This window comes from Loxodonta africana, chromosome 8 (genome assembly GCF_030014295.1).
Source record: "Loxodonta africana isolate mLoxAfr1 chromosome 8, mLoxAfr1.hap2, whole genome shotgun sequence".
Taxonomy (NCBI): domain Eukaryota; kingdom Metazoa; phylum Chordata; class Mammalia; order Proboscidea; family Elephantidae; genus Loxodonta; species Loxodonta africana.
The window spans coordinates 12,148,660-12,172,117 of NC_087349.1; the positions used below are offsets into that span (position 1 = coordinate 12,148,660).

At 41.7% G+C, this 23,458-nt stretch overlaps 1 protein-coding gene across 2 annotated transcripts in view; it reads left to right on the top strand.

Moving 5' to 3' along the window:
* The window catches only part of DGKI (diacylglycerol kinase iota), a 491,392-nt gene that overhangs the window by 343,833 nt on the left and 124,101 nt on the right, over positions 1-23,458 (top strand). For both annotated transcript variants that reach the window (XM_064289678.1, XM_064289679.1), the window contains one exon: positions 6,045-6,145. In XM_064289678.1, the coding sequence (XP_064145748.1) occupies positions 6,045-6,145 (101 nt within the window). The remainder of the gene's footprint in view (positions 1-6,044; positions 6,146-23,458) is intronic.

Genomic DNA, 23,458 nt, shown 5'->3' on the forward strand with positions numbered 1-23,458 from the left:
AGACCAGAGCCCACTGCCATTAGAGCGACTGTTTCTTGAAAAATGTTTGGGTAGGGCTTCTTTCCCCTCCGCCCTCCCCTACTCCCGTGACGGAGTACACGGTGCACCTCATTCTCTGCTTCAAGCCTTTCTCTTATCTGCATCTGCTGTGCTTATAGGAAAATACTTGATAATTACAGTCGTCGCAGATAACTTGGGTGAAGTTGAGAATAAAACAATCAGACCTCCTTAATTTTGGGGAAGGCATTTGGTACTGACATTCTGTGGTCATTCTGCTAATTGCTGAAACTCTTTGCTATCTACAGACAGTCCCTAGCTTATGGACAACTCGTACTTGCCCTTTACTGTTATCATAAATTTGCCCTCACTTTGAGTTGATTGAACCAACCCTTACTCGCAACAAATTCTTCATCACAATCACTTTCACTTGCTGCATGTGCAGCGTTTAAATCATTGAAAAGCCTTCGATCCTTTTCGTGTGCTAAAGTCAGGCTAAATAAGACCTGTGTGCACCTGTTTCAATTAACCTAAAAATTCGACTTAAAGACATATTAGGAATGGATCCCCTTTGTAACCCAGAGACTGCCTGTACTCACATCTAGCACCTAACACTCTTCACAATATCCCTTTTTTAGTTTCACTCTTGTCCTGAGTTGTCATTTATTTATGTATTGACATACTTTTGAGCTAACTTATTTTTCTGAAAAGAATGATAGTCAGTGTAAAATAATCCCCAAATCTCCCCAGATAGAGATAACCACGCTGAACAGCTTGTTGAACATTTCTCCAAAACGTCTTTGTGTATACAAACTCCCCAAATGCACAATTTATATGAGGGAGATTATGCTGTCTGTAATTCTCTGTGACTTGTTTTCACTTAGCAGTATTTTGTGGTCTCTAGACTTCCCTCTGGATGACTGTAGTTCTGCATACTCATTTATAATAGCTGCCTAGTGTCCTCTTGTTTGAATGTCCCACAGTCTACTTAACCACACCCTGTTGATTGTTTATTGACAGAGAGTCTGAGCACCTGGAGACCATATGACTCGTGAATCCAGGCTTGATGGTTTTGCCATCAAATCCAAGGGGCTCCTGGTATTTATCCTTTGACTGGAGAGTGTGAACTCCTCAGAGGGTGTTGCATAAAGAAATGTGAATCTGATGATGAAGTGCCCAAGGCTCTTTGCCCAGCTCAGCCACTTAGTAGCTATGTGACTTTAAAAACACTTCACGTAGGGACCAGACCAGAAAATCCATTGCTGTAGAGCCAATCCCAACTCATAGCCACCCTACAGGACAGAGTAGAACTGCCCCATAGAGTTTCCAAGGAGCGGCTGGTAGATTCAAACTACCGACCTTTGGGTCGGCAGCTGAGCTCTTAAGCACAGTGCCACTAGGGCTCCTCACTTAGGGACAGATTACCCAAAAAGCAAGGTACGCATATGTTTACTTGTGCTTACTTACTAATCTGTAGTGCACAATTTCAACTGTTTTCCACCACCTTTCCCATGTGAAATTGTTGTTGTTGTTAGGTGTAGTAGAGTTGGTTCCGACTCATAGCGACCCTGTGCACAACAGAACGAAACACTGCCCGGTCCTGCGCCATCCTCACAATCGTTATGCTTCAGCTCATTGTTCCAGCCACCGTGTCAATCCACTTTGTGGAGGGTCTTTCTCTTTTCTGCTGACCCTGTACTCTGCCAAGCATGATGTCCTTCTCCAGGGACTGATCCCTCCTGACAGCATGTCAAAGTATGTAAGACTCAGTCTCGCCATCGTTGCCTCTATGGAGCATTCTGGCTGCACTTCTTCCAAGACAGATTTATTCTTTCTTTTGGCAGTCTTGTGATATATTCAATATTCTTCGCCAACACCACAATTCAAAGGCGTCAACTCTTCTTCGGTCTTCCTTATTCATTGTCCAGCTTTCACATGCATATGATGAGATTGAAAATACCATGGCTTCTGTCAGGTGCACCTTAGTCTTCAGGGTGACATCTTTGCTCTTCAACACTTTGAAGAGGTCCTTTGCAGCAGATTTGCCCAATGCAGTGCGTCGCTTGATTTCTTGACTGCTGCTTCCATGGCTGTTGATTGTGGATCCAAGTAAAATGAAATCCTTGACAACTTCCATCTTTTCTCCGTTTATCATGATGTTGCTCGTTGGTCCAGTTGTGAGGATTTTTGTTTTCTTTCTGTTGAGGTGTAATCCATACTGAAGGCTGTGGTCTTTTATCTTTATTAGTAAGTGCTTCAAGTCCTCTTCACTTTCAGCAAGCAAGGTTGTGTCATCTGCATAACACAGGTTGTTAATGAGCCTTCCTCCAATCCTGATGCCCTGTTCATCTTCATATAGTCCAGCTTCTCAGATTATTTGCTCAGCATACAGATTGAGTAAGCACCTCCAGTGCTGCATCTGTTTGTTGAAACATCTCAGTTGATATTCCATCAATTCCTGGAGCCTTGTTTTTCGCCAATGCCTTCAGAGCAGCTTGGACTTCTTCCTTCAGTACCATCGGTTCCTGATCATATGCCACCTCTTGAAATGGTTGAGTATCGACTAATTCTTTTTGGTATAATGACTCTGTGTATTCCTTCTATCTTCTTTTGATGCTTCCTGGGTCGTTTAATATTTTCCCCATGGAATCCTTCACTATTGCAACTCGAGGCTTGAATTTTTTCTTCAGTTCTTTCAGCTTGAGAAACGCCAAGCGTGTTCTTCCCTTTTGGTTTTCCATCTCTAGCTCTTTGCACGTGTCATTATAATACTTTACTTTGTCTTCTCGAGACGCCCTTTGAAATCTTCTGTTCAGTTTGTTTACTTCATCAATTCTTCCTTTTGCTTTAGCTGCTCGATGCTCAAGAGCAAGTTCAGAGTCTCCTCTGACATCCATCTTGGTTTTTTCTTTCTTTCCTGTCTTTTCAGTGACCTCTTGCTTTCTTCATGGATGATGTCCTTGATGTCATTCCACAATTCGTCTGGTCTTTGGTTAGTAGTGTTCAATGCATCAAATCTATTCTTCAGATGATCTCTAAATTCAGGTGGGATATACTCAAGGTCATATTTTGGCTCTTGTGGACTTGCTTTGATTTTCTTCAGTTTCAGCTTGAACTTGCATATGAGCAATTGATGGTCTGTTCTACAGTCGGCCCCTGGCCTTGTTCTGACTGATGATATTGAGCTTTTCCATCGTCTCTTTCCACAGATGTAGTCCATTTGATTTCTGTGTGTTCCATCTGGCGAGGTCCATGTGTATAGTCGCTGTTTATGTGGTAAGAGAAGGTTTTTGCAATGAAGAAGTCGGTCTTGCAAAATTCTATCATTCGATCTCTGGCATTGTTTCTATCACCAAGGCCATATTTTCCAACTACTTATCCTTCTTCTTTGTTTCCAACTTTCGCATTCCAATCGTCAGTAATTATCAGTATATCTTGACTGCATGTTCAATCAATTTCAGACTGCAGCAGCTGATAAAAATCTTCTGTTTCTTCAACTTTAGCCCTAGTGGTTGGTGTGTAAATTTGAATAATAGTCGTATTAACTGGTCTTTCTTGTAGGTGTATAGATTTTATCCTGTCACTGACAGCGTTGTACTTCAGCATAGATCTTGAAATGTTCTTTTTGACAATGAATGCAACAGCATTCCTCTTTGAGTTGTCATTCCCAGCATAGTAGACTATATGATTGTCTGATTCAAAATGGCCAATACCAGTCTATTTCAGCTCACTAATGCCTAGGATATTGATGTTTGTGCGTTCCATTTCATTTTTGATGATTTCCAATTTTCCTAGATTCGTACTTCGTACATTCCAGGTTCTGATTATTAACGGATGTTTGCAGCTGTTTCTTCTCATTTTGAGTCGTGTCGCATCAGCAAATGAAGGTCCCGAAAGCTTTACTCCATCCACATCATTAAGGTCAACTCTACTTTGAGGAGGCAGCTCTTCCCCAGTCATGTTTTGAGTGCCTTCCAACCTGGGGGGCTCATCTTCCAGCACTGTATCAGACAGTGTTCTGCTGCCATTCATAAGGTTTTCACTGGCTAATGCTTTTCAGAAGTAGACTGCCAGGTCCTTCTTCCTAGTCTGTCTTAGTCTGGAAGCTCAACTGAAACCTGTCCTCCATGGGTGACCCTGCTGGTATCTGAATACCGGTGGCATAGCTTCCAGCATCACAGCAACACACAAGCCCCCGCAGTACGACAAACTGACAGCGACGTGGGGGATGTGAAATTGAGCACTATAGATTAGTAAGTAAACACAATTAGGCCTATGTGTACCTTGCTTACTGTAAGCTCATTTCTACCTGGTTTATAGGTTAATCCACCCCGATCACCACTCTGAGCCTCAGTATCCTGATCTGTAAATTATGGTTTGGAGATGCATGATATTTCAGGTCTGTTCCACTAATTTACATACATTGTGTTGCTATCGAACCATCTCTTCCGTTACTCCTGAAACACTCATGTCAGTTTTATTTGCATGCCTGTTCAGTGTCCAGCATGGAGTAGACACTCAACAGACACACTCTGAATGAATGGGTGACAGAGCCATTGCATCTGTGTTCTCAGCCTTCCCCCAGAAATGCCCATCTCTGTGGTTTTGTACTGGTTTAGCTTTTAATCTAGTGAGCTTCAGACATGCTTGCCTGTCTACCATCTCTCCTTAGAATGCGTACATTTCTATCTAGACTTTGAAATAGTCACAGCTTCAGTTTGTGTGCGTGTGTGTGAATGGAGGGGAGTACTGTGTGTGGCTGTGCGTATGTATCTTTGTACTTGGATAGATAACGTGTTACTTTTCAGTGAGTAGAGTGTGAGTCTGTACTGTATTTTGCCCTAAATGAGGTTTTAGACAAGAGAATGAGATTAAATTATTTTTTCTCTCCCTCCCTGGAGTTGTGCTGAAGTTAAATGAGTGCGTATACATGCGTGTGTGTGTTTGATGTGGAGGTAGAGGTGCCCTGATAATATTTTTAAAGTATCTCCTCCTTCCCCTACCCGCTTCCTTTCTTTCTCTTTTCCTCCCTCCCTCCCTTCCACCCATTTTTCTGTCTGCCATCCATCCACTGAAAAGAATTGAAGAGCAATGCTATCCTTTCTAGTCAATGGTGATGGTTATTCCATAATATAAGAAAGGAGAAGCAACCCTCTATTTGTACCAATGAAATCTTCGTATAATAGGCACTGTGGAAGGACAAGTGGGAATTGTGTTATATTATCTTAACATATTAAATAAATGTACTGATTCATACTAGTGGTGATGAACACTAAATTATTTCACTCAACTAATGCCCACAATGAAGTGTTTTGAAAGTGTTACTTAAGAAAATCTAAAGAGTCTTAAAAAAAGGATTCTGAGGGAGAACAGGAGACTTCAGAAGGCTTGGTTCTTCCCCCTTAAATGTTGAATATGTGTCCTGAACTGCATATTAAATTCATTACATGCCCCGTTACCTTCCTAAAGAAACAACACTGTTGATCATTTAAATTTTTTCTTCATTTTGGGGTGTCCAGAGGCACCATCTCAGGAGGCATTGCTTTTAGTATGCTTTAACTGAGAATGCTGGGGTGTGTAGGGCTATTTCAATTCCAGTCCTGGCCTTTCTAGATTGTAGATTTTCTGTCCCTCTGCAGCTGCCATTGGCCATGCCTGGCTCTTGGTGGCACCTTTGCCTAGAGCAACTCTTACAGCTCCACCTCACTTCTCCTGTCTCAGACTAGTTGCATCGAATTTGCCGTGGAACCAAACTTGTTATCTTATTAGAACTGTGAATCCATTCCTAGAAGATAGGATATGAGCATAGTCCCAGAGGCTTTTTCTGCTTATTTCATTTTCTTATCCAAACTCCAGAAACTTGAGGTTTCTGGAGAAGAGTTCTCTAGGTAATTGCAATGTTCTGGAAAGGACCCACAGTTCTGCTTGAATGAGAACTTTTTCTCTCCTAAGCATGAAGAGACTGTATAGCTGTTAGTCCCTCCAGGCGTGTGACACCTATCTCCACTCTCTCATTTATGTCTAATGACGTGGTCTTGTTTTTGCAGTCCCCAGTCTGTCCCAGACCGCCTGCGGATCCGAGTGAACAAAATCAGTTTACAAGACTATGAAGGATTCCACTACGACAAAGAGAAGCTCCGGGAAGCTTGTAAGTTGGAAGAGCCTAGTAGGTTCCATGTGGTCAGCCTATCTCCGGCTTCTTCATCCTCCTCGGTTTGATGCATAGCTTCATTAGTCCCTTTGTCTGAACACAATGTTAGAGAAATGACAAGTGCTAACACGCCAACTCCAAACAATGATATATGGGCCCAAGAAAATGGAACTCAAAAAGGGAAGCAGCAGGAAAAAATCATCCTGCTGTGGATGCCAAGTGGCAGTCTCTTGTTTTATTCACCACTTTAGTCTCAGGCTTGCCTAAGAAGAGAAAAGCAGGAGGTAATACCATACGGCGTAGTAACACCCAGAAAACTCTTGAGACAAAACGAGTCTTCTCCTGGAGCCTGTATTGCCAAATTACCCATCGTTCAGGGGTGACAGAGTTACCCATGAAGACATGTCCAGCTCTTCTAGCTACTATGCTATTATATGATGTCAAAGGCTAGCTATTATGCCGTTGTTTGATGCAAGAAAGGCCCACAGATACTAAATGGGATGATAAGATGATTTATTCATGGTGAGGCACCATCACTTCTGAAATCTTCTATTGAATCACTATGCGAATTACTTCCCAGTGTTCATATTTTCCTTATGCTTCTTGAAATACACAGCCAATTGTTAGTTCTCCTAGCCGTTCACTCATTCAGTAGGTTTTACGTACTTTTTACCTTCCAGTCACTATTTTAGATCCCTGCCTGTATCAGGAGATACGAACTGGTCGGGTAAAGTAGTCCAGAAGAAGCTAAGAGCATATAGGTGTGCTCGATATTAGGATCCTAGGCTTTTTCATAAATGTGGGGGCCAATAGTCAAGTGCAGTGTGGTCAGAGAAGATAAGGAGGTCCCAGAGAGCAGACAAGGATGCCAGTAGAAAGAGGAGTTTTATGTAGAACCAAAGATCTGTGAGCCAAAGCTCAGAATAACCTCTAAATGGGAACCTTCCTGGATGTGTAGAAGAGGCAAATAGTGACGATGGGGAGGGATGGGGTAGGAGAGGCATCCCTGGGGTGATGGCCTTTGTGCTGTGATTCCTGTGCTTATTTCTGGAATGGAGTTTAGTGGATGGTGATCCTGAGTCCCAGGGACAGCCTCAGGAGTAGATGCAGGTACGGCTAGGACCTGGAGGGGTCAGTGAACAAGGATCCATTCTCCTGGTAGCCCCATCACTGCACATTCTAGAGAGTTCTATGTGAAGTTTCTGCTTTCTCAGTCTCTCAGCTGCTTCTGCTTCTTTAACCCTTCCGATTCTTTCCTTTTAGTTTCTCCCCAGCTTCCTCACTCTGTTTTCTTTGGTAGGAAAGTTTGAGCTGGAGGAGGAGCAGTCCCTAAACGTCTGCATTTCTTCCTTCCAGAAATGACAGATTACTTTTTCTGATGGAAATGAGATTATAAGTGACTAACACACAATCTAATTCAACCTATAAAGTGATACCCATTGCCGTCCAGTGGAATCCGACTCATAGCAACCCTACAGGACAGAGTAGAACTGCCCCCTAGGGTTTCCAAGGAGCTCCTGGTGGATTCGAACAGCTGACCTTTTGGTTAGTGGCCATGGTTCTTAGCCACTACGCCACCAGGGTTTCCCATAAAGTGATAGACATGTATTTTCAGTGGAGGATGGGGTTCTTTAGCTACAATGTAGATTAAATTGCTTTTTGGAGGCTACTAATTAGAATTATGACCTGTGACAACATTATGTTGAGTGAAATAAGCCAGACACTAAAGGACAAACACAGTATGATCCCACTTACATGAAATATCTAGAATAGGTGAATGCATAGTGACACAAAGTCAGTGAGTCGGTACCAGGAGCTGGGGGGCGGGGCACGTGTTAAAGGATGGTGTGTTACCCTTTCTTCAAGATTCCAAACAAATGGCTTACAGTTTTTAAAAATGAACAAGATCATAAACCTCAAGTCAGTGCTATCTTGCTGCTTATATCAACTTGGAGGAAAGTCAGTTGGCAGTGGGGAAGCATTTGAAATTTTTGACTGAAACGAGATTTGAAGCTTGTATGTGGATTTCAATGATCTGTTCTATCTTTTCTGTGGCGTTATCGGCTCACCATTGCCAGAGATAATTTCGATTTGAGTTTTTACAAGAAGATGACACCTCCTGCACGTGCCTTACCCATTGTATCTTATGTCTTTAAACTTTTATGTGAGGAAACTTCTTATATCAAACTGGGGGTGGTAACTTGATACAAGTAAAAGCCCAATAAACATGGCAGTGTTTTTGAGACCCAAAAGAACAAAGAGACTTGCAAAGTGGGCATAAAGATGTTAACTTATGCCAACGATTTGGGTTTGAAGAAAACAAGGTATTAATTGGAAGTAAAAGTGGCCAAATCAGTCATTCTCCTTTTTTTTTTTTGTATTGTGGTAAAATATATATAACATGACATTTGTTATTTAACCATTTTTCAGTGTAGAATTTAGTGGCATTAGTTACATTCACCAAGTTCCACAATCATCACCACTATCCATTTTGAAAACTTTTTCATCACCCAAAACAGAAACCCTGTACCCATCAAGCAATGAGGCCCCAGGTGCCCCTCCCCCCAGCTCCTGGTAACCACTGATCTGCTTTCTGTCTCTGTGCATCCACCTCTTTTAGATATTTCATGTAAGTGGTATCATACTGTATTTCTTCTGGTGTGTTTAACTTATTTCACTCAACATAATGTCGTCAAGGTTCATCCATGTCGTAGCACATATTGGAACTTCATTTCTCTTTATGGCTAATATTCCATTGTATGGCTGTACCACATTTTGCTTATCCATTCATCTGTTGATGGACAGTTGGGTTGCCTCCATCTTTTGGCAATTGTGAATACTGCTACAATGAACATTGTGTACAAGTATCTGTTTGAGTCCCTGCTTTCCGTTCTCTTGGGTTTATAGCTAGGAGTGGAATTGCTGAGTCATATGGTAGTTATGTATAAGTTTTTGAGGACCCACCAAACACAGCCATGGTACTTTCAATCTGTGATAAAGCTCATTCTAACCAGCAGTTGCTTAGGAAAGCTTGTTGCCTGGGGTTATGGATTTGCTGTTACCCTCTCTATTTTGGCTGAACTTAACTGATTACAGATCCATGGTACAGCTGATGGAGCTCAAATTGAGTATAAAGGCAAAAACTAGTTCAAGGCCATGTACGTGCGTGTGTGCCATAATTCTTATTTCAGATGCATTAATTAAGTGAAATACATACAGCACAGCTACATAAAAGGGCCTCTAGGGATGTACTCTGACCTTCATTCCAGAAGAACAAAGGGAGCTGTCTTCTTAAGCCATTAATTTAATATCAACAAAGTCAGAACAAGAGCAATGCTGCCTTACTGGGTTGGAAACTTAGTTCCTTTTCTGACTGAGACACCCAGTGACTCATGCAGGCAGTGTGGCTATTTGCCATCCCCATTTAATAGACTCTTGCTTGTGTGTCTGGATCATATTTCATATTCAATTACAAGCGCCATGTTTGTTGTCTAACAAAGCCCCGCTTCCATCTGTAAGACAGGACTCCCTGGTAATTACAAGATGGCAGCCCTTTCAATTGCACTGCTTATTTCAGCACAGAAAGAGACGAGCACACTGTTTCAAATATGCCCACCCCCCTTCCATCTGATCCCGTCTCACCTGGCGGCATCCCCCGAAAATAATAGCATGGGGGTGGTTGGTCCCTCCCTCAGCTCTTGCTGGGGAATTTCAGACTTATGTAAAGCAATTACTTATGTAAGCCATCTTCACTGGATTCGTGATTTATTCACCCTCAAGATAATGGTTATGACTTGCAAGAGGGAAGAAGTCTACTCAACTTAAAAGGTAGAGCATAAACAGAAAGGGACAACATTTAAAAGAAAAAAAGAATCTTAAACGAATCTGTAATGAGGGTGACAGAAAACCACTCCCATCGCCCAAATGAAGTATATATGTGTGTATTAACAAGCATTTAATCAGATAGTCTAGGCAAAGGGTTAGCAGATTTTGAAAATCTGTTATATTCCTAACTCCAGGAGAGTTCTATTGACCTATACAGCTTTATATCTAAAATAACTTAATGGTGACCAAAATTGGACTCTATCCCATGGAAACTGGCTACACTCCTTCTGTCATTAGCTTACTCCGCACTTTCGAATTGCCAGGATAATTTACAGGAGTCTAAGGCCTAAAATTTTTTTTTTTTTTTTAAGGCCTAAAACACAAACAGCAAAAAGAAAAGAAAAAGCCATCTGGAACCAACTGAGAACAGATGTGGTCTGTAAAAGCTGGGAGGGGACTAACATGTTGTGTATCAAATATAGTGTTCTGGAAGCCTCTTATGTACATTATCTCAGGATATTTTTCTTCTTGCTGACATCCAGTTTAAAACAGTAAAAGAAAAAAAAATCTTATATTTCTGGAAGTAATTGGAATCCATTTTCTGCAGTTCTATGTATATATGTATGTGTGTGCACACATATATGTATATATCCAGGAAAAAAACAAACAAACCAGTTGCCGTCAAGTTGACTCCAACTGATGGCAATGGCATGTGTGTCAGAGTAGAACTGTGCTCCATAGGGTTTTCAATGGCTGGTTTTTCAGAAGTAGACCTCCAGGCCTTTCTCCTGAGGTGCCTCTGGGTGGACACGAACCTCCTACCTTTTGGTAAACAGAGCACATTAACCATTTGCATCACCCAGGGACTCCATATCCCCAGAAAGGGTATTGAAATGGGAAGCGTTGAAGGCAGGCATACTCAGACTGACAATGAACCTCAGTAATATAATCCATTAACGAAGGGGAACTTTAGAGTTCTTTTCAATCCCCTGCTAACCTTCCAAGAATTCTCTGGTTAAGACTAACGATATTAGGGTTGCGCCCTAACTACGTATTTGGGTGATTGCCCTAAAGGAATTTCCTTGTCTTTTGTTTTGTTTGGTGACTTAATGGAAAAGTCAGATATGTTTGTGGTTGAATCCCAGTTGCGGTCTTGACCAAGGCACTCACTTTTCTGATGGTCAAATCTCCGATCTTTAAAATGAAGAATATAGAAGCAACCTCACAGCGAAGCGATGGTTAACTATAACGTTGACTATGAAATGCCTGGCACATGCTCTCCAAAAATATGTAGCTGCTATTGCTGTAGTCGGTGTCATTGAAGAGGTGCTACTGTCTCACCAGTCCTCAGTCCACAGGTTCATAGAGTGAGGCTCAGTGGCTGACCTCTTGCACGTGTTGCTCATCCTGGCATGAGGCAGCCCACTTCAAACCACACCTGCTGCCACTCTCCAACTCATTTCCTCACCTTCAAAAATAGAATTGAAGACACTAATACATATCACAGAAGGATTACGAGGAAGACACATAATTAATCATTCAGTTCGCTTGTACTGGGTCTGCTGTCTACAAGAGGCTATTGTGAGGATGAGTTTCTGGAACTTATGAAACATACAAACACTGCAAGCTCACATTGGGTGTCCTGGTCAGATGGCTGCAGAGTCCCTTCTTTAAATCCTAAACCCTTCATCTTGTATCCATCACTGAACTTTGTATTTTGGGATAAAATCAGATTTCCAGAAAAGTTGCAAAGATACTACAGAGTTTTCATATAGCCCTTGCCCAGTTTTCGCCATTGTTAAACATTTTATATCATCATGGCACATTTGTCAAAACTAAAGACTGATATTGATTGTCTTAGTTACCTAGTGCTGCTGTAACAGAAGTACCACAAGTGGGTGGCTTTAACAAACAAATTTATTTTCTTGTGGTTTAGAAGGCTAGAAGTCCTAATTCAGGGTGCAGGCTCTAGAAGCCTTTCTCTCTGTTGGTTCTGGGGGAGGCTCCTTGTCTCTTTTCAGCTTGTTTCTTAGTTCCTTGGCGATCTCATGTGGTGTGGCATCTATCTTCCCCCCATCTCTGCTTTTTTTGCTGCTTGCTTATCCTGCTCTTTCATATCTCAAAAGAGATTGACTTAAGACACACCCTACACTAATACTGACTCATTAACATAACAAAGAAAACCCTATTCCCAAGTGGGTTTATAACCACAGGTATAGTAGGATTTACCACACAAGTTTCTGGGGGACGAAATTCAATCCATGACGTCAATACATTCTCTTAACTGTTCTGTGGGGTTTCTTTCAGGGATCTGACCCAGGACACCATATTGCATTGGGTTGCCATGTTTCTCAGTCTCCTGTAGTCACTCTCAGTTTCTCTGACTTCTCTTGTCTTGATGAGGACAGGCCAGGTATCCTGTTGAATGTCTTGGTTTGTCTGTTGTTTTTCTCATGATTAGACTGGTGGGGTTTGGGGAAAAGAATACCACAGAGATGAAGCACCATTTTTACCCCATCCTATCAGGGGGTACCTGACATCCATGTGGCATCTGTGATGAGGTTAACCCCCCTCACTTAATTGATGTTTGCTATGGTTCTCCATGTAATTTTTCCCTTTCCCTACTCTGTTCTTTGGGAGTGAGTCACTAAGTCCATGGAGAGGGGACATGTATCATTGGACTTTTTTTTTTGTTTCCAGTTTACAAATTTGACCTCAATATGCTTAAATGGTAGAGCCATTCACTCGTTCATGAATTTATAATTTCAACAGCTATACATTTGCATCAGTCATTTGCCAGATACCATGCTAGATGCTAGACATCAAAAGACAAAGCTAGATCATCCGACGTTACAGTAATCATTCATTCAATACAGGTAGTCCTGACTTAAGACGGGGTTTCAGTCCGATGGCCCTGTTGCAAGTAACTTCTGACGTAAGTCAAATACCACATTGTTTAAAAAAGTTTTTATTATTGCCCTTTTATTATCAATCTCTTTATAAATCATAACATTGAACATCTGTGAGTGAACCTCTGGGAATGAGAACATCAGCAAAATATATGCTGCAACATTGTATGTAGTGCGTGTTACTAACGATAAGGTATACCAAAAAAAAAGATGATCGTAAGTGCGGTTTGTCATAACTCAAATACGTGGTAAGCCGGGGACTACCTGTATACATTTACTGAGTGTCTATTGTGTGCAGCAATGATGAAAAAACCGAAATGATCAGAAATGTTCACTCGTGTCCTGGCTTTTTCTTGTGTGATGAGGCCTGTGATAGAGACGGTGGGAATGCAGCCTACTGGTTTTCCTAAAAAACACTTCGATAATGAAATGGAGGACTGCATATATAAACAACAGTATATGAAAAGCCAGTCCCACCACTAATGAGCTGTGACCTTGGACCATGTATTTATCCTTTCCTTGTCTGCTAAGTGCGGTGGCTAAGCTAGGTACTTCCTAAGAACATTCTAGGTTATAAAAAGTGCTTAGCCTTATAGAAAGTCCATAGGATTTCAAAATTTTCCTCCTGACATGTTTCCTTAGTCAAGTTTTTAAAGGACCCACGTCAGTTATAATGACTGAGAACATTAAAAAAAAATGTGCAAGTGTATCTGCTTCACACATTTGCTAAAAACACTGACTTTCATTTTTCATTATTTGTTTCATCTAAAATGGAGTGTTAACCTCTCATTTAACAAGTGGGCAGCAGGGCTGTGAGTAGAGATTAGGCCTTGATCAGGCAGGCACTTCCATTTTGAAATCTGTCCCAGGAGTTCAGTGCTGTCGGTCTGTCCTTTGAAGGGCATTGCCTCTCCTTCTGCATGTGTGCTTAGGTTTATTCCTCTCTTCATGAATTGACATTTACCCAGAGTTTTGTGCTTAGCTCCTTTTACCTTTCTTCCTTATCTTTTGTCTGTATATTTGCCCGCTTTTTATTAAAAACGATAATAGTAAAAAAACAAAACAAAACAAAACCCTATTGCCATCAAGTTGATTCCAACTCGTAGCGACACTATAGGACAGAGTAGAGTTGCCTCATAGGGTTTCCAAGGCTGTGATCTTTACAAAGATAGACTGTGACATCGTTCTCCCTTGGAGTGCTGGTGGGTTTGAACTGCCAACCTTTTGGTTAACAGCCAAGTGCTTAACTATAGCACCACCAGGGCTCCTCAAAAATAATAATAGTTAACATGTACTGTACTCTTACTGTGAGCTAGGTCTTACATTTTCTCTACATATCGTGGAATTTAATCCTCTCAACATCCTTCCAGGACAGATAATATTGTTATCCCCATTTTATATATGAAGCAACTGAGGTACAGACAGGTTAAGGAAACGGTCTAAGACGACAGTGCTAGGCAGTTGAGGGCCTGGTATTCTGAATACTTATTTAATCACCATCTTTCAAGTAGCAGTTCATATTTTCTTACATAAAATAACTGTAGCAGCATAGGTAAAAACTAGTTTGCGATACCATTTCAAATACCTTTTTATGTATGTCGACTTGACTTTAATTTACCATATGCCTCTTTGTTGGAAAAGTTTCTGCTTTTAGATTACTCTGCAACCCAAATACATCATTCATACATAAATTCAGCACACACTTACGGACTGCTCACTGTATTTCAGATACTACTTTAAGTGATGGGAGTACTGAAAAGTGCCTGCCCCCATAGAGCTTATGTTCCCGGGAAGGAGGCAGACAAATGAATAACTTGATATAGCAGTAATATTTTAAAGGGAATGAAGGGAGAGTGACAAAGGGCCATTTTTAATGGCAAAACCCATGCTCTTCCTCAATAACTGGTAGTTTTCCTGAATCTCTGATCCATTGCCAGTGTTCTGGAGTCACCGATAGAATTATAGAGATTCCCCTAGGTTGTCAGATGGTGGGAATGGAGTCCCTGGGTGGCACAAATGGTTTAATATGCTATTACTAGCTGAAAGGCTGGCAGTTTGAACCCACCCAGAGGTGCCTCAGAAGACAGGTATGGCGATCTGCTTCTGAGAGGTCGCAGTCTTGAAAACCCTGTGGAGCACAATTCTACCCTGCACACATGGGGTCACCACAAGTGAGAATTCACTTGATGGCAACTAACACAACAACAGGAAATGTGTTTGTGACTCCCCTATAATGCGGCTCTACATGGCAGGTGACTATATATATCTGCTTACCCTTTTTGCTTCCAGAAAGAGACTTGGGGTACCTTTGGTAGATTTGGGGAAATCTTTGTCATTAATTCTCAACATGTATTCACTCAACTCAGAAATCCAGGGCTGGGTGACTGAATGTGTCCCCAGGATCTAACTGTTGGTGACCTTGTCCTGTCACACATGAGGTATAATAGACAGTTGGTATAATGTTGAAATTGTGAAAGAGATTTGGACCAGTGCCTCTAATCGTCATTTGAAGTATTTATGAAAGTGTTGGGCATGGTTATGAATATCTCCTTTTGTGACATTGAATATTTCACCTTTTTAAAAAATAATGTCTTGTTGTTGAGAATATACACAGCAAAACATACAGCAATTCAACCATTTCTGTATGTACAAATCAGTGACACTGATCATACATTCTTTGAGTTGTATAGCCATTCTCACCCTCCTTCTTTGAGTTGTTCCCCCCCATTAACATAAACTCATTTTCCCCTAAGGTTCTTATCTAGTCTTTTGAGTTGCTATTGTCACTTTGATCCCATATAGATCTTAAAAGAGCGTAATGCTCAAGGCAGACTTTTTTTTAACTAGTTTAGCTAAACTACTGTTTGGTTTTAAGAAAACTTTAGGGAGTATTTTTGGTTTGCATTTTAAAGATTATCTTAGGGCAGTATTTTCAGGGGTTCATCCAGCCCCCGTGGTTCTGGAAAGTCTGAATATTTCATCTTGATTTTCACATTTATTTGGTTGTCAGGGCCATGTAGCCATGATTCTAAAGTCACAGCCACGTGTTTATTATCTTGCTCTCTAATACTTGAGCACTGACGGTAAATTGTCATAGTAGCTCTGTCCTGTGTCTGAGAATTTTGCAAATATTTCCTTCCTGATGTATATACCTGAAAAACATCACATTCTTTTCCAAAGCCCATTGTCAAGTGCATTCTAAAACCTCATGGTTAAAAGCTTCTATCGCATTGGACACTGGGAATGAACTCCAAAAAATTACAGAAATCATTTGGTTGTACTAGAATTGCATTGCATGTGACATTTGTTGTTGTTGTTAGTTGCTGTTGAGTCGATTCTGACTCATGGCGACCCCATATGTTGTAGAGTAGAACTGCTCCATAGGGTTTTCAAGGCCGTGACCTTTTGGAAGCAAATCACCAGGTCTGTCCTCTGAGACCTCTTGGTAGGTTAGAACTGCCAACGTTTCGGCTAGTAGTCAAGTGTGTAAACATTTATGCCAGCCAGGGACACCATGTGATATTAGGAGTCATCACTGAAATGGAATTCCTTCCATCAAAAGTAGACATTTACAGTCTTGTTGGTAAACTTCCATATAAAGTGGAAAATGAGCTATTTATTTCCCCAAATCTACCAAAGGTACCCCAAGTCTCTTTCTGGAAGCAAAAAGGGTAAGCAGATATATATAGTCAACTGCCATGTAGAGCCGCATTATAGGGGAGTCACATTCCATAGAGCTATTTGATCTGAACCTTTGATTCTTACTATTTATCAGAAGAGAGAGGCATACTTCTGCCCATACTTTCTGCTGGATTACCACTTAGAATAGATGAACCAAGTCCATCAGAACTAGGACAAAAGAAATCTCATACTACCATAAATAGAGCAGACATATGCCTTTGTTCCCCCATGTATCTGTCAGTTTGTTGTGCTGTGGGGCCTTGCGTGTTGCTGTGATGCTGGAAGCTATGCCACTGGTACTCAGATACCACCAGGGTCACCCATGGAGGACAGGTTTCAGCTGAGCTTCCAGTCTAAGACAGGCTAGGAAGAAGGACCTGGCAGTCTACTTCTGAAAAGTATTAACCAGTGAAAACCTTATGAATAGCAGCTGAACACTGTCTGATATAGTGCTGGAAGATGAGCCCCCCAGGTTGGAAGGCACTCAAAAGATGACTGGGGAAGAGCTGCCTCCTCAAAGTAGAGTTGACCTTAATGATGTGGATGGAGTAAAGCTTTCGGGACCTTCATTTGCTGATGTGACACGACTCAAAATGGGAAGAAACAGCTGCAAACATCCATTAATAATCGGAAGCTGGAATGTACGAAGTATGAATCTAGGAAAATTAGAAATCATCAAAAATGAAATGGAACGCATAAACATTGATATCCTAGGCATTAGTGAGCTGAAATGGACTGGTATTGGCCATTTTGAATCGGACAATCATATAGTCTACTATGCTGGGAATGACAACTCAAAGAGGAATGCTGTTGCATTCATTGTCAAAAAGAACGTTTCAAGATCTATCCTGAAGTACAATGCTGTCAGTGATAGGACACTATCCATACACCTACAAGGAAGACCAGTTAATACGACTATTATTCAAATATACACACCAATCACTAGGGCCAAAGATGAAGAAACAGAAGATTTTTATCAGCTGCTGCAGTCTGAAATTGATTGAACATGCAATCAAGATGCATTGATGATTACTGGTGATTGGAATGTGAAAGTTGGAAACGAATAAGGATCAGTAGTTGGAAAATATGGCGTTGGTGATAGAAACAATGCTGGGGATTGAATGATAGAATTTTGCAAGACCAACGACTTCTTCATTGCAAATACCTTCTTTCACCAACATAAATGGCGACTATACACATGGACCTTGCCAGATGGAACACCCAGAAATCAAATTGACTACATCTGTGGAAAGAGACGATGGAAAAGCTCAATATCATCAGTCAGAACAAGGCCAGGGGCCAACTATGGAACAGACAGACCATCAATTGCTCATATGCAAGTTCAAGCTGACTGAAGAAAATCAGAGCAAGTCCACGAGAGCCAAAATATGACCTTGAGTATATCCCACCTGAATTTAGAGACCATCTGAAGAATAGATTTGATGCATTGAATGCTAGTGACCCAAGACCAGACGAGTTGTGGAATGACATCAAGGACATCATAGATGAAGAAAGCAAGAGGTCATTGAAAAGACAGGAAAGAAAGAAAAGACCAAGATGGATGTCAGAAGAGACTCTGAAACTTCCTCTCGAATGTCAAGCAGCTAAAGCAAAAGGAAGAACTGATGAAGTAAAAGAACTGAACAGAAGATTTCAAAGGGCGGCTCGAGAAGACACAGTAAAGTATTATAATGACATATGCAAAGAGCTGGAAATGGAAAATCAAAAGAGAAGAACACGCTTGGTGTTTCTCAAGCTGAAAGAGCTGAAGAAAAAATTTAAGCCTCGAGTTGCAGTAGTGAAGGATTCTATGGGGAAAATATTAAATGATGCTGGAAGCATGAAAAGAAGATGGAAGGAATACACAGAGCCATTATACCAAAAAGAATTAGTCCATGTTCAACCATTTCAAGAGGTAGCATATAATCAGGAACCAATGGTACTGAAGGAAGAAGTCCAAGCTGCTCTGAAGGCATTGGCGAAAAACAAGGAATTGATGGAATATCAATTGAGATGTTTCAACAAACAGGTGCCATGCTGGAGGTGCTCACTCACTCGTCTATGCCAAGAAATATGGAAGACAGCTTCCTGGCCAACTGACTGGAAGAGATCCATATTTATGCCTATTCCCAAGAAAGGTGATTCAACCGAATGTGGAAATTATAGAACAGTATCATTAATATCACACTCAAGCAAAATTTTGCTGAAGATCGTTCAAAAATGGCCTCAGCAGTATATCAACAGGAAACTGCCAGAAATTCAGGCTGATTTCAGAAGAGGACATGGAGCCAGGGCTATCATTGCTGATGTCAGATGGATCCTGGCTGAAACCAGAGAATACCAGAAGGGTGTTTACCTGTGTTTTATTGACTATGCAAAGGCATTCAACTGTGTGGATCATAACAAATTATGGATAACATTGCAAAGAATGGGAATTCCAGAGCACCTAATTGTGCTCATGAGGAATCTTTACATAAATCAAGAGGCAGTTGTTTGGACAGAACAAAGGGATACTGATTGGTTTAAAGTCAGGAAAGGTGTGTGCCAGGCTTGTATTCTTTCACCATACCTATTCAATCTGTATGCTGAGCAAATAATCCAAGAAGCTGGACTATATGAAGAAGAACAGGTCATCAGGATTGGAGGAAGACTCAAACAACCTGCGTTATGCAGATGACACAACCTTGCTTGCTGAAAGTGAAGAGGACTTGAAGCATTTACTAATGAAGATCAAAGACCACACCCTTCAGTATGGACTGCACCTCAACGTAAAACAAAAATCCTCACAGCTGGACCAATGAGCAACATCATGATAAACGGAGAAAAGATTGAAGGTGTGAAGGATTTCATTTTACTTGGTCCCACAATCAACAGCCATGGAAGCAGCAGTCAAGAAATCAAAAGACACATTGCATTGGGCAAATCTGCTGCGAAGGACCCTCTTTAAAGTGTTGAAGAGCAAAGATGTCACCTTGAAGACTAAGGTGTGCTTGACCCAAGCCATGGTATTTTCAATCATATCATATGCATGTGAAAGCTGGACAATGAATAAGGAAGGCCGTAGAAGAATTGATGCCTTTGACTTGTGTTGGCGAAGAATATTGAATATACCATGGACTGCCAGAAGAGCGAATGAATCTGTCTTGGAAGAAGTACAACCTGAATGCTCCTTAGAGGCAAGGATGACGAGACTGCGTCTTACATACTTTGGACGTGTTGTCAGGAAGGATCAGTGCCTGGAGAAGGACATCATGCTTGGCAGAGTACAGGGTCAGCGGAAAAGAGGAAGACACTCAACGAGGTGGATTGACACAGTGGCTGCAACAATGGGCTCAAGTGTAACAACGATTGTAAGGATGGCACAGGACCGGGCAGTGTGTCGTTCCGTTGTGCATAGGGTCGCTATGAGTTGGAACTGACTCAGTGGCACCTGACAACAACAACAACATGTCTTTGTTATCCAGTGCTAGTATAACAGAAACACCATAAGTGTATTGCTTTAACAAAGAGAAGTTTATTCTCTCACAGTTTAGGAGGCTAGAGGCCTGAATTTAGGGTACCAGTTCCAGGGGAAGGCTTTCCCTCTTTGTCAGCTCTGGAGAAAGGGTCCTTTTCGTCAATCTTCCTCTGGTCTAGGAGCTTCTCTCCGCAGGGGTCCTACGTCCAGAGGACATGCTCCCCTCCTGGTTCCTCATTCTTGGTGGCCTGAGGTCCCCCCATCTCTCTGCTTTTCTCTCTCTTTTAATGTCAAAAGAAACTGACACAAAATACAACTTACTCTTGTAGATTGAGTCCTGCCTCATTAACATAACTTCTTCTAATCCTGCCTCATTAACATCATAGAGGTAGGATTTACAACACATGGGAAAATCACATCAGCTGACAAAATGGTGAAAAATCATACAATCCTGGGAATCATGGCCTAGCCAAGTTACACACATTTGGCGGGGGGGAGGGGGGGAGTGCACAATTCAATCCGTAACAGCATGATTGGGTTCTCCTCTCCATGTGCCTCGTTTTGTCTTTGTTCAGAAGCTAGGCTTCATACTTCCATTTTTCTGAATTTTTCTTTCTCACTTCCGCTTTTCCACTTGCCACGGCCTATATGCTGATAACTTGGGAAGAGAAAGGGGGAAGGATCCATTACTTACTAGCTCTTAGTTCCTGCGGAGTTGTGGGCTGAGCTGTTAGATGTCTGAGGAGTCACAGTGTCTCCTTTTCTTCTGCTTCTTCAGAATCTTCTTTCCCCAGTTCCTCCTGTAACACCATCCTAACTCAAAAACTGTTTTTAGGTATCTCAGGTGTTATCAATTGCTGTTGAGACATTTTATATGAGGTCCTTGTCCTCCATCATCACAAAGGCTCCTTAGTTTTGTATTAATCTCATTATCTCTTTCTGCTGCCTTCTTTATTCCTCTGCACTCCTGGGAGCTGAGCAGACCAGAGCCCACCGTGGTGGGAGCAAGTGTGTGAGAGGTGGTGACTGCCGTGGGTCACCCTTGCTCCTTTTCCTGCTCGCCAGCCAGTTGATCGCTGAGTTGATTCCTTGACCTTACTATCCCTCTCAGATGCCTCCATTCTGGTCTTTATGGCCACTGCTTTATGGCAGACCTTCACCATTGCTCACCCCATTTACTGTAACAGCATCTGTATTCATTTTCTAGGGCCGCTGTAACGAAGTACCGCAAACAGAAATTTAGTCTTTCACAGACCTGGAGGCTCCACGTCAAGAGGTCGGCAGGACCATGCTGTCTGAAGGCTCTAGGGGAAGAGCATTTCTTGCCTGTTGTAGCTTTTGGTGGTTCCTGGCAATCCCTGGTGTTCCTTGGCTTATAGATGTATCCCTCCAGTCTCGGCCTCTGTCTTCACATGGCATCCTTCCTCCGTGTGTTTGTTTGCCTGTCTCTTCTCCTCTGATGTCAGGACACCACTCAGGTGGCATCAGGACCCACCCTACTCCAGTGTGACCTCATGTTAGCTTAATTGTTAACGTCTTCAAAGACTCTGTTTCCAAACAAGGGTCATGTTCACAGGTCGACGGGTTAGGACTTCAGTGTATCTTTTTGGGGGACACAATTCAACTCCTAACAGCTTTCAAACACCCCCTTTCTGTCACTCACCTTGTCTTCCATCCATTTGTCTTGCATATCACTGCTGGTAATTTTTCTAAAGTGTGGATCTGAAACCACAATCTTCTGTTGAAAACACTTTCGCATCTGTCCATCGTTTTGAGGCCAGTTTTTTGTTGTTGTTGAGACTTTATTTTCTTTATTGTCTCTCAGCCCCTTAAGCATAAAAAACCAAACCTCTGGCCTCAGCCTCCTCCCCCTTTGCTCTGCACCCACTCCCTTCCTAGCTCCCAAGCTTTTACTTTCTCATGCCTTTGGCTCTTAGAGTCCAAGGATGATCTAAGGCTTGGATCATTCCCTTTGTCTGGAAGACTCTTGTCTCTTGTCAGACTGCCTCATTTTCTTAACAGAGAGACCTCCTCCAGGAAGTGCCTTCTGTCCTGGGGAATATAGAGATCCTCTGGGTCCTAAATACACTCCGGTCATCTCTACTAGAATTCCCATCATGTGTAGATCACCAAACCAAAAATCCAAACTGTTGCCGTCGAGTCAGTTCTGAGTCATAGTCAACCCTATAGGACAGCTTGGAACCACCCCATAGAGTTTCTAAGGAGTGCCTGGTGGATTCGAACTGCGACCTTTTGGTTTGAACTCTGTGAGAGCAAGAGCTGTGTTGTACTCAGTATTGTATGCCCAGTTCCTAGCCTCCTCCCTGGCTGTCGAAAATCCTTACAAATTGTTTTCTGAAGACTATACACCTGAAAATTCATTTGTGTGTACATACAATTCGTTATGTGTACATACAACACACATTTGCCAAATTAGATGAAAAAGAATACCACGAGGACCTATTCAGAATTCTAAATGCTGTGTTTAAGAGGATTTTAAAAAAGTACGTTGCATAGCCCTTGGATTGCTTTCTTAATTTGTATATTATCGTGATGAAAAGCAGATTTTTATTTCTAGATTGAAACCCAGATTTATAAACACTGTAGTAGTTTCTAGAAAGCACCCTTCAGAAATCTCACCCATGCATGGAGTGCAGTGAAAACCACGTAGGGTAGTTTTATCTTGTGGGTGACATTTTGAGCTAAGTATGGTTAGGACCCAGCTGAGCTCAAGCTAGACTCCAAAACTCTGGCATCATTTCTAATCACAAGAACCAGAGGTTGTGAAAACTTTGACAGGCCCTGGGCTTGACAAGGTGAGAGATAAGCTTCATTGGTGTGCTGTTTCCTTTTGAATGCTAGTATGCCTATTAGCCTCTGCTTGTTGGTTCCAGGTGAGCAGTGGGCAGCTAATGATGGCAGGTTGTTGTGAATGGGCTCCTTGAGGAGCAGGGGGACTTGAAAGATTGCCTACTCATTCTCTTTAATTATTATCAGCCATCAAGTAAGAATTTTGCTTCCCGGATAACCTTGACTTATTTGGAACTAATGAGGCAAAATGGAAAGATGTCACATGTCCCCTACCAGATTCCCTTGGAAGATAAGGACATCACTCAGATTGGATCAGGACCTACCCTACTCCAGTACGACCTCATGTGAACTTAACTGGGGCTTCCTTCCTTCCTGTAGTCTCCTCGCTCCGTCCTTGATTTTACTTCTATCCCCCTTTTCCCATCATCCCTTTGACTTCCTAAATTGTATGGATGCTATAGCTAAGGAAGTAGGGAATATTTATTTTCCGTACATTAGCGTTCTCTGAAATCAGCAAAGTTTCTGTCCACAGAAAACTCAGAGCAGTTTATTTTTTAATAATTAGTTTCTTACTACTATGTAGAGGTCGATAGTGAATACTTGAATAAACTATATTGATTACATTGA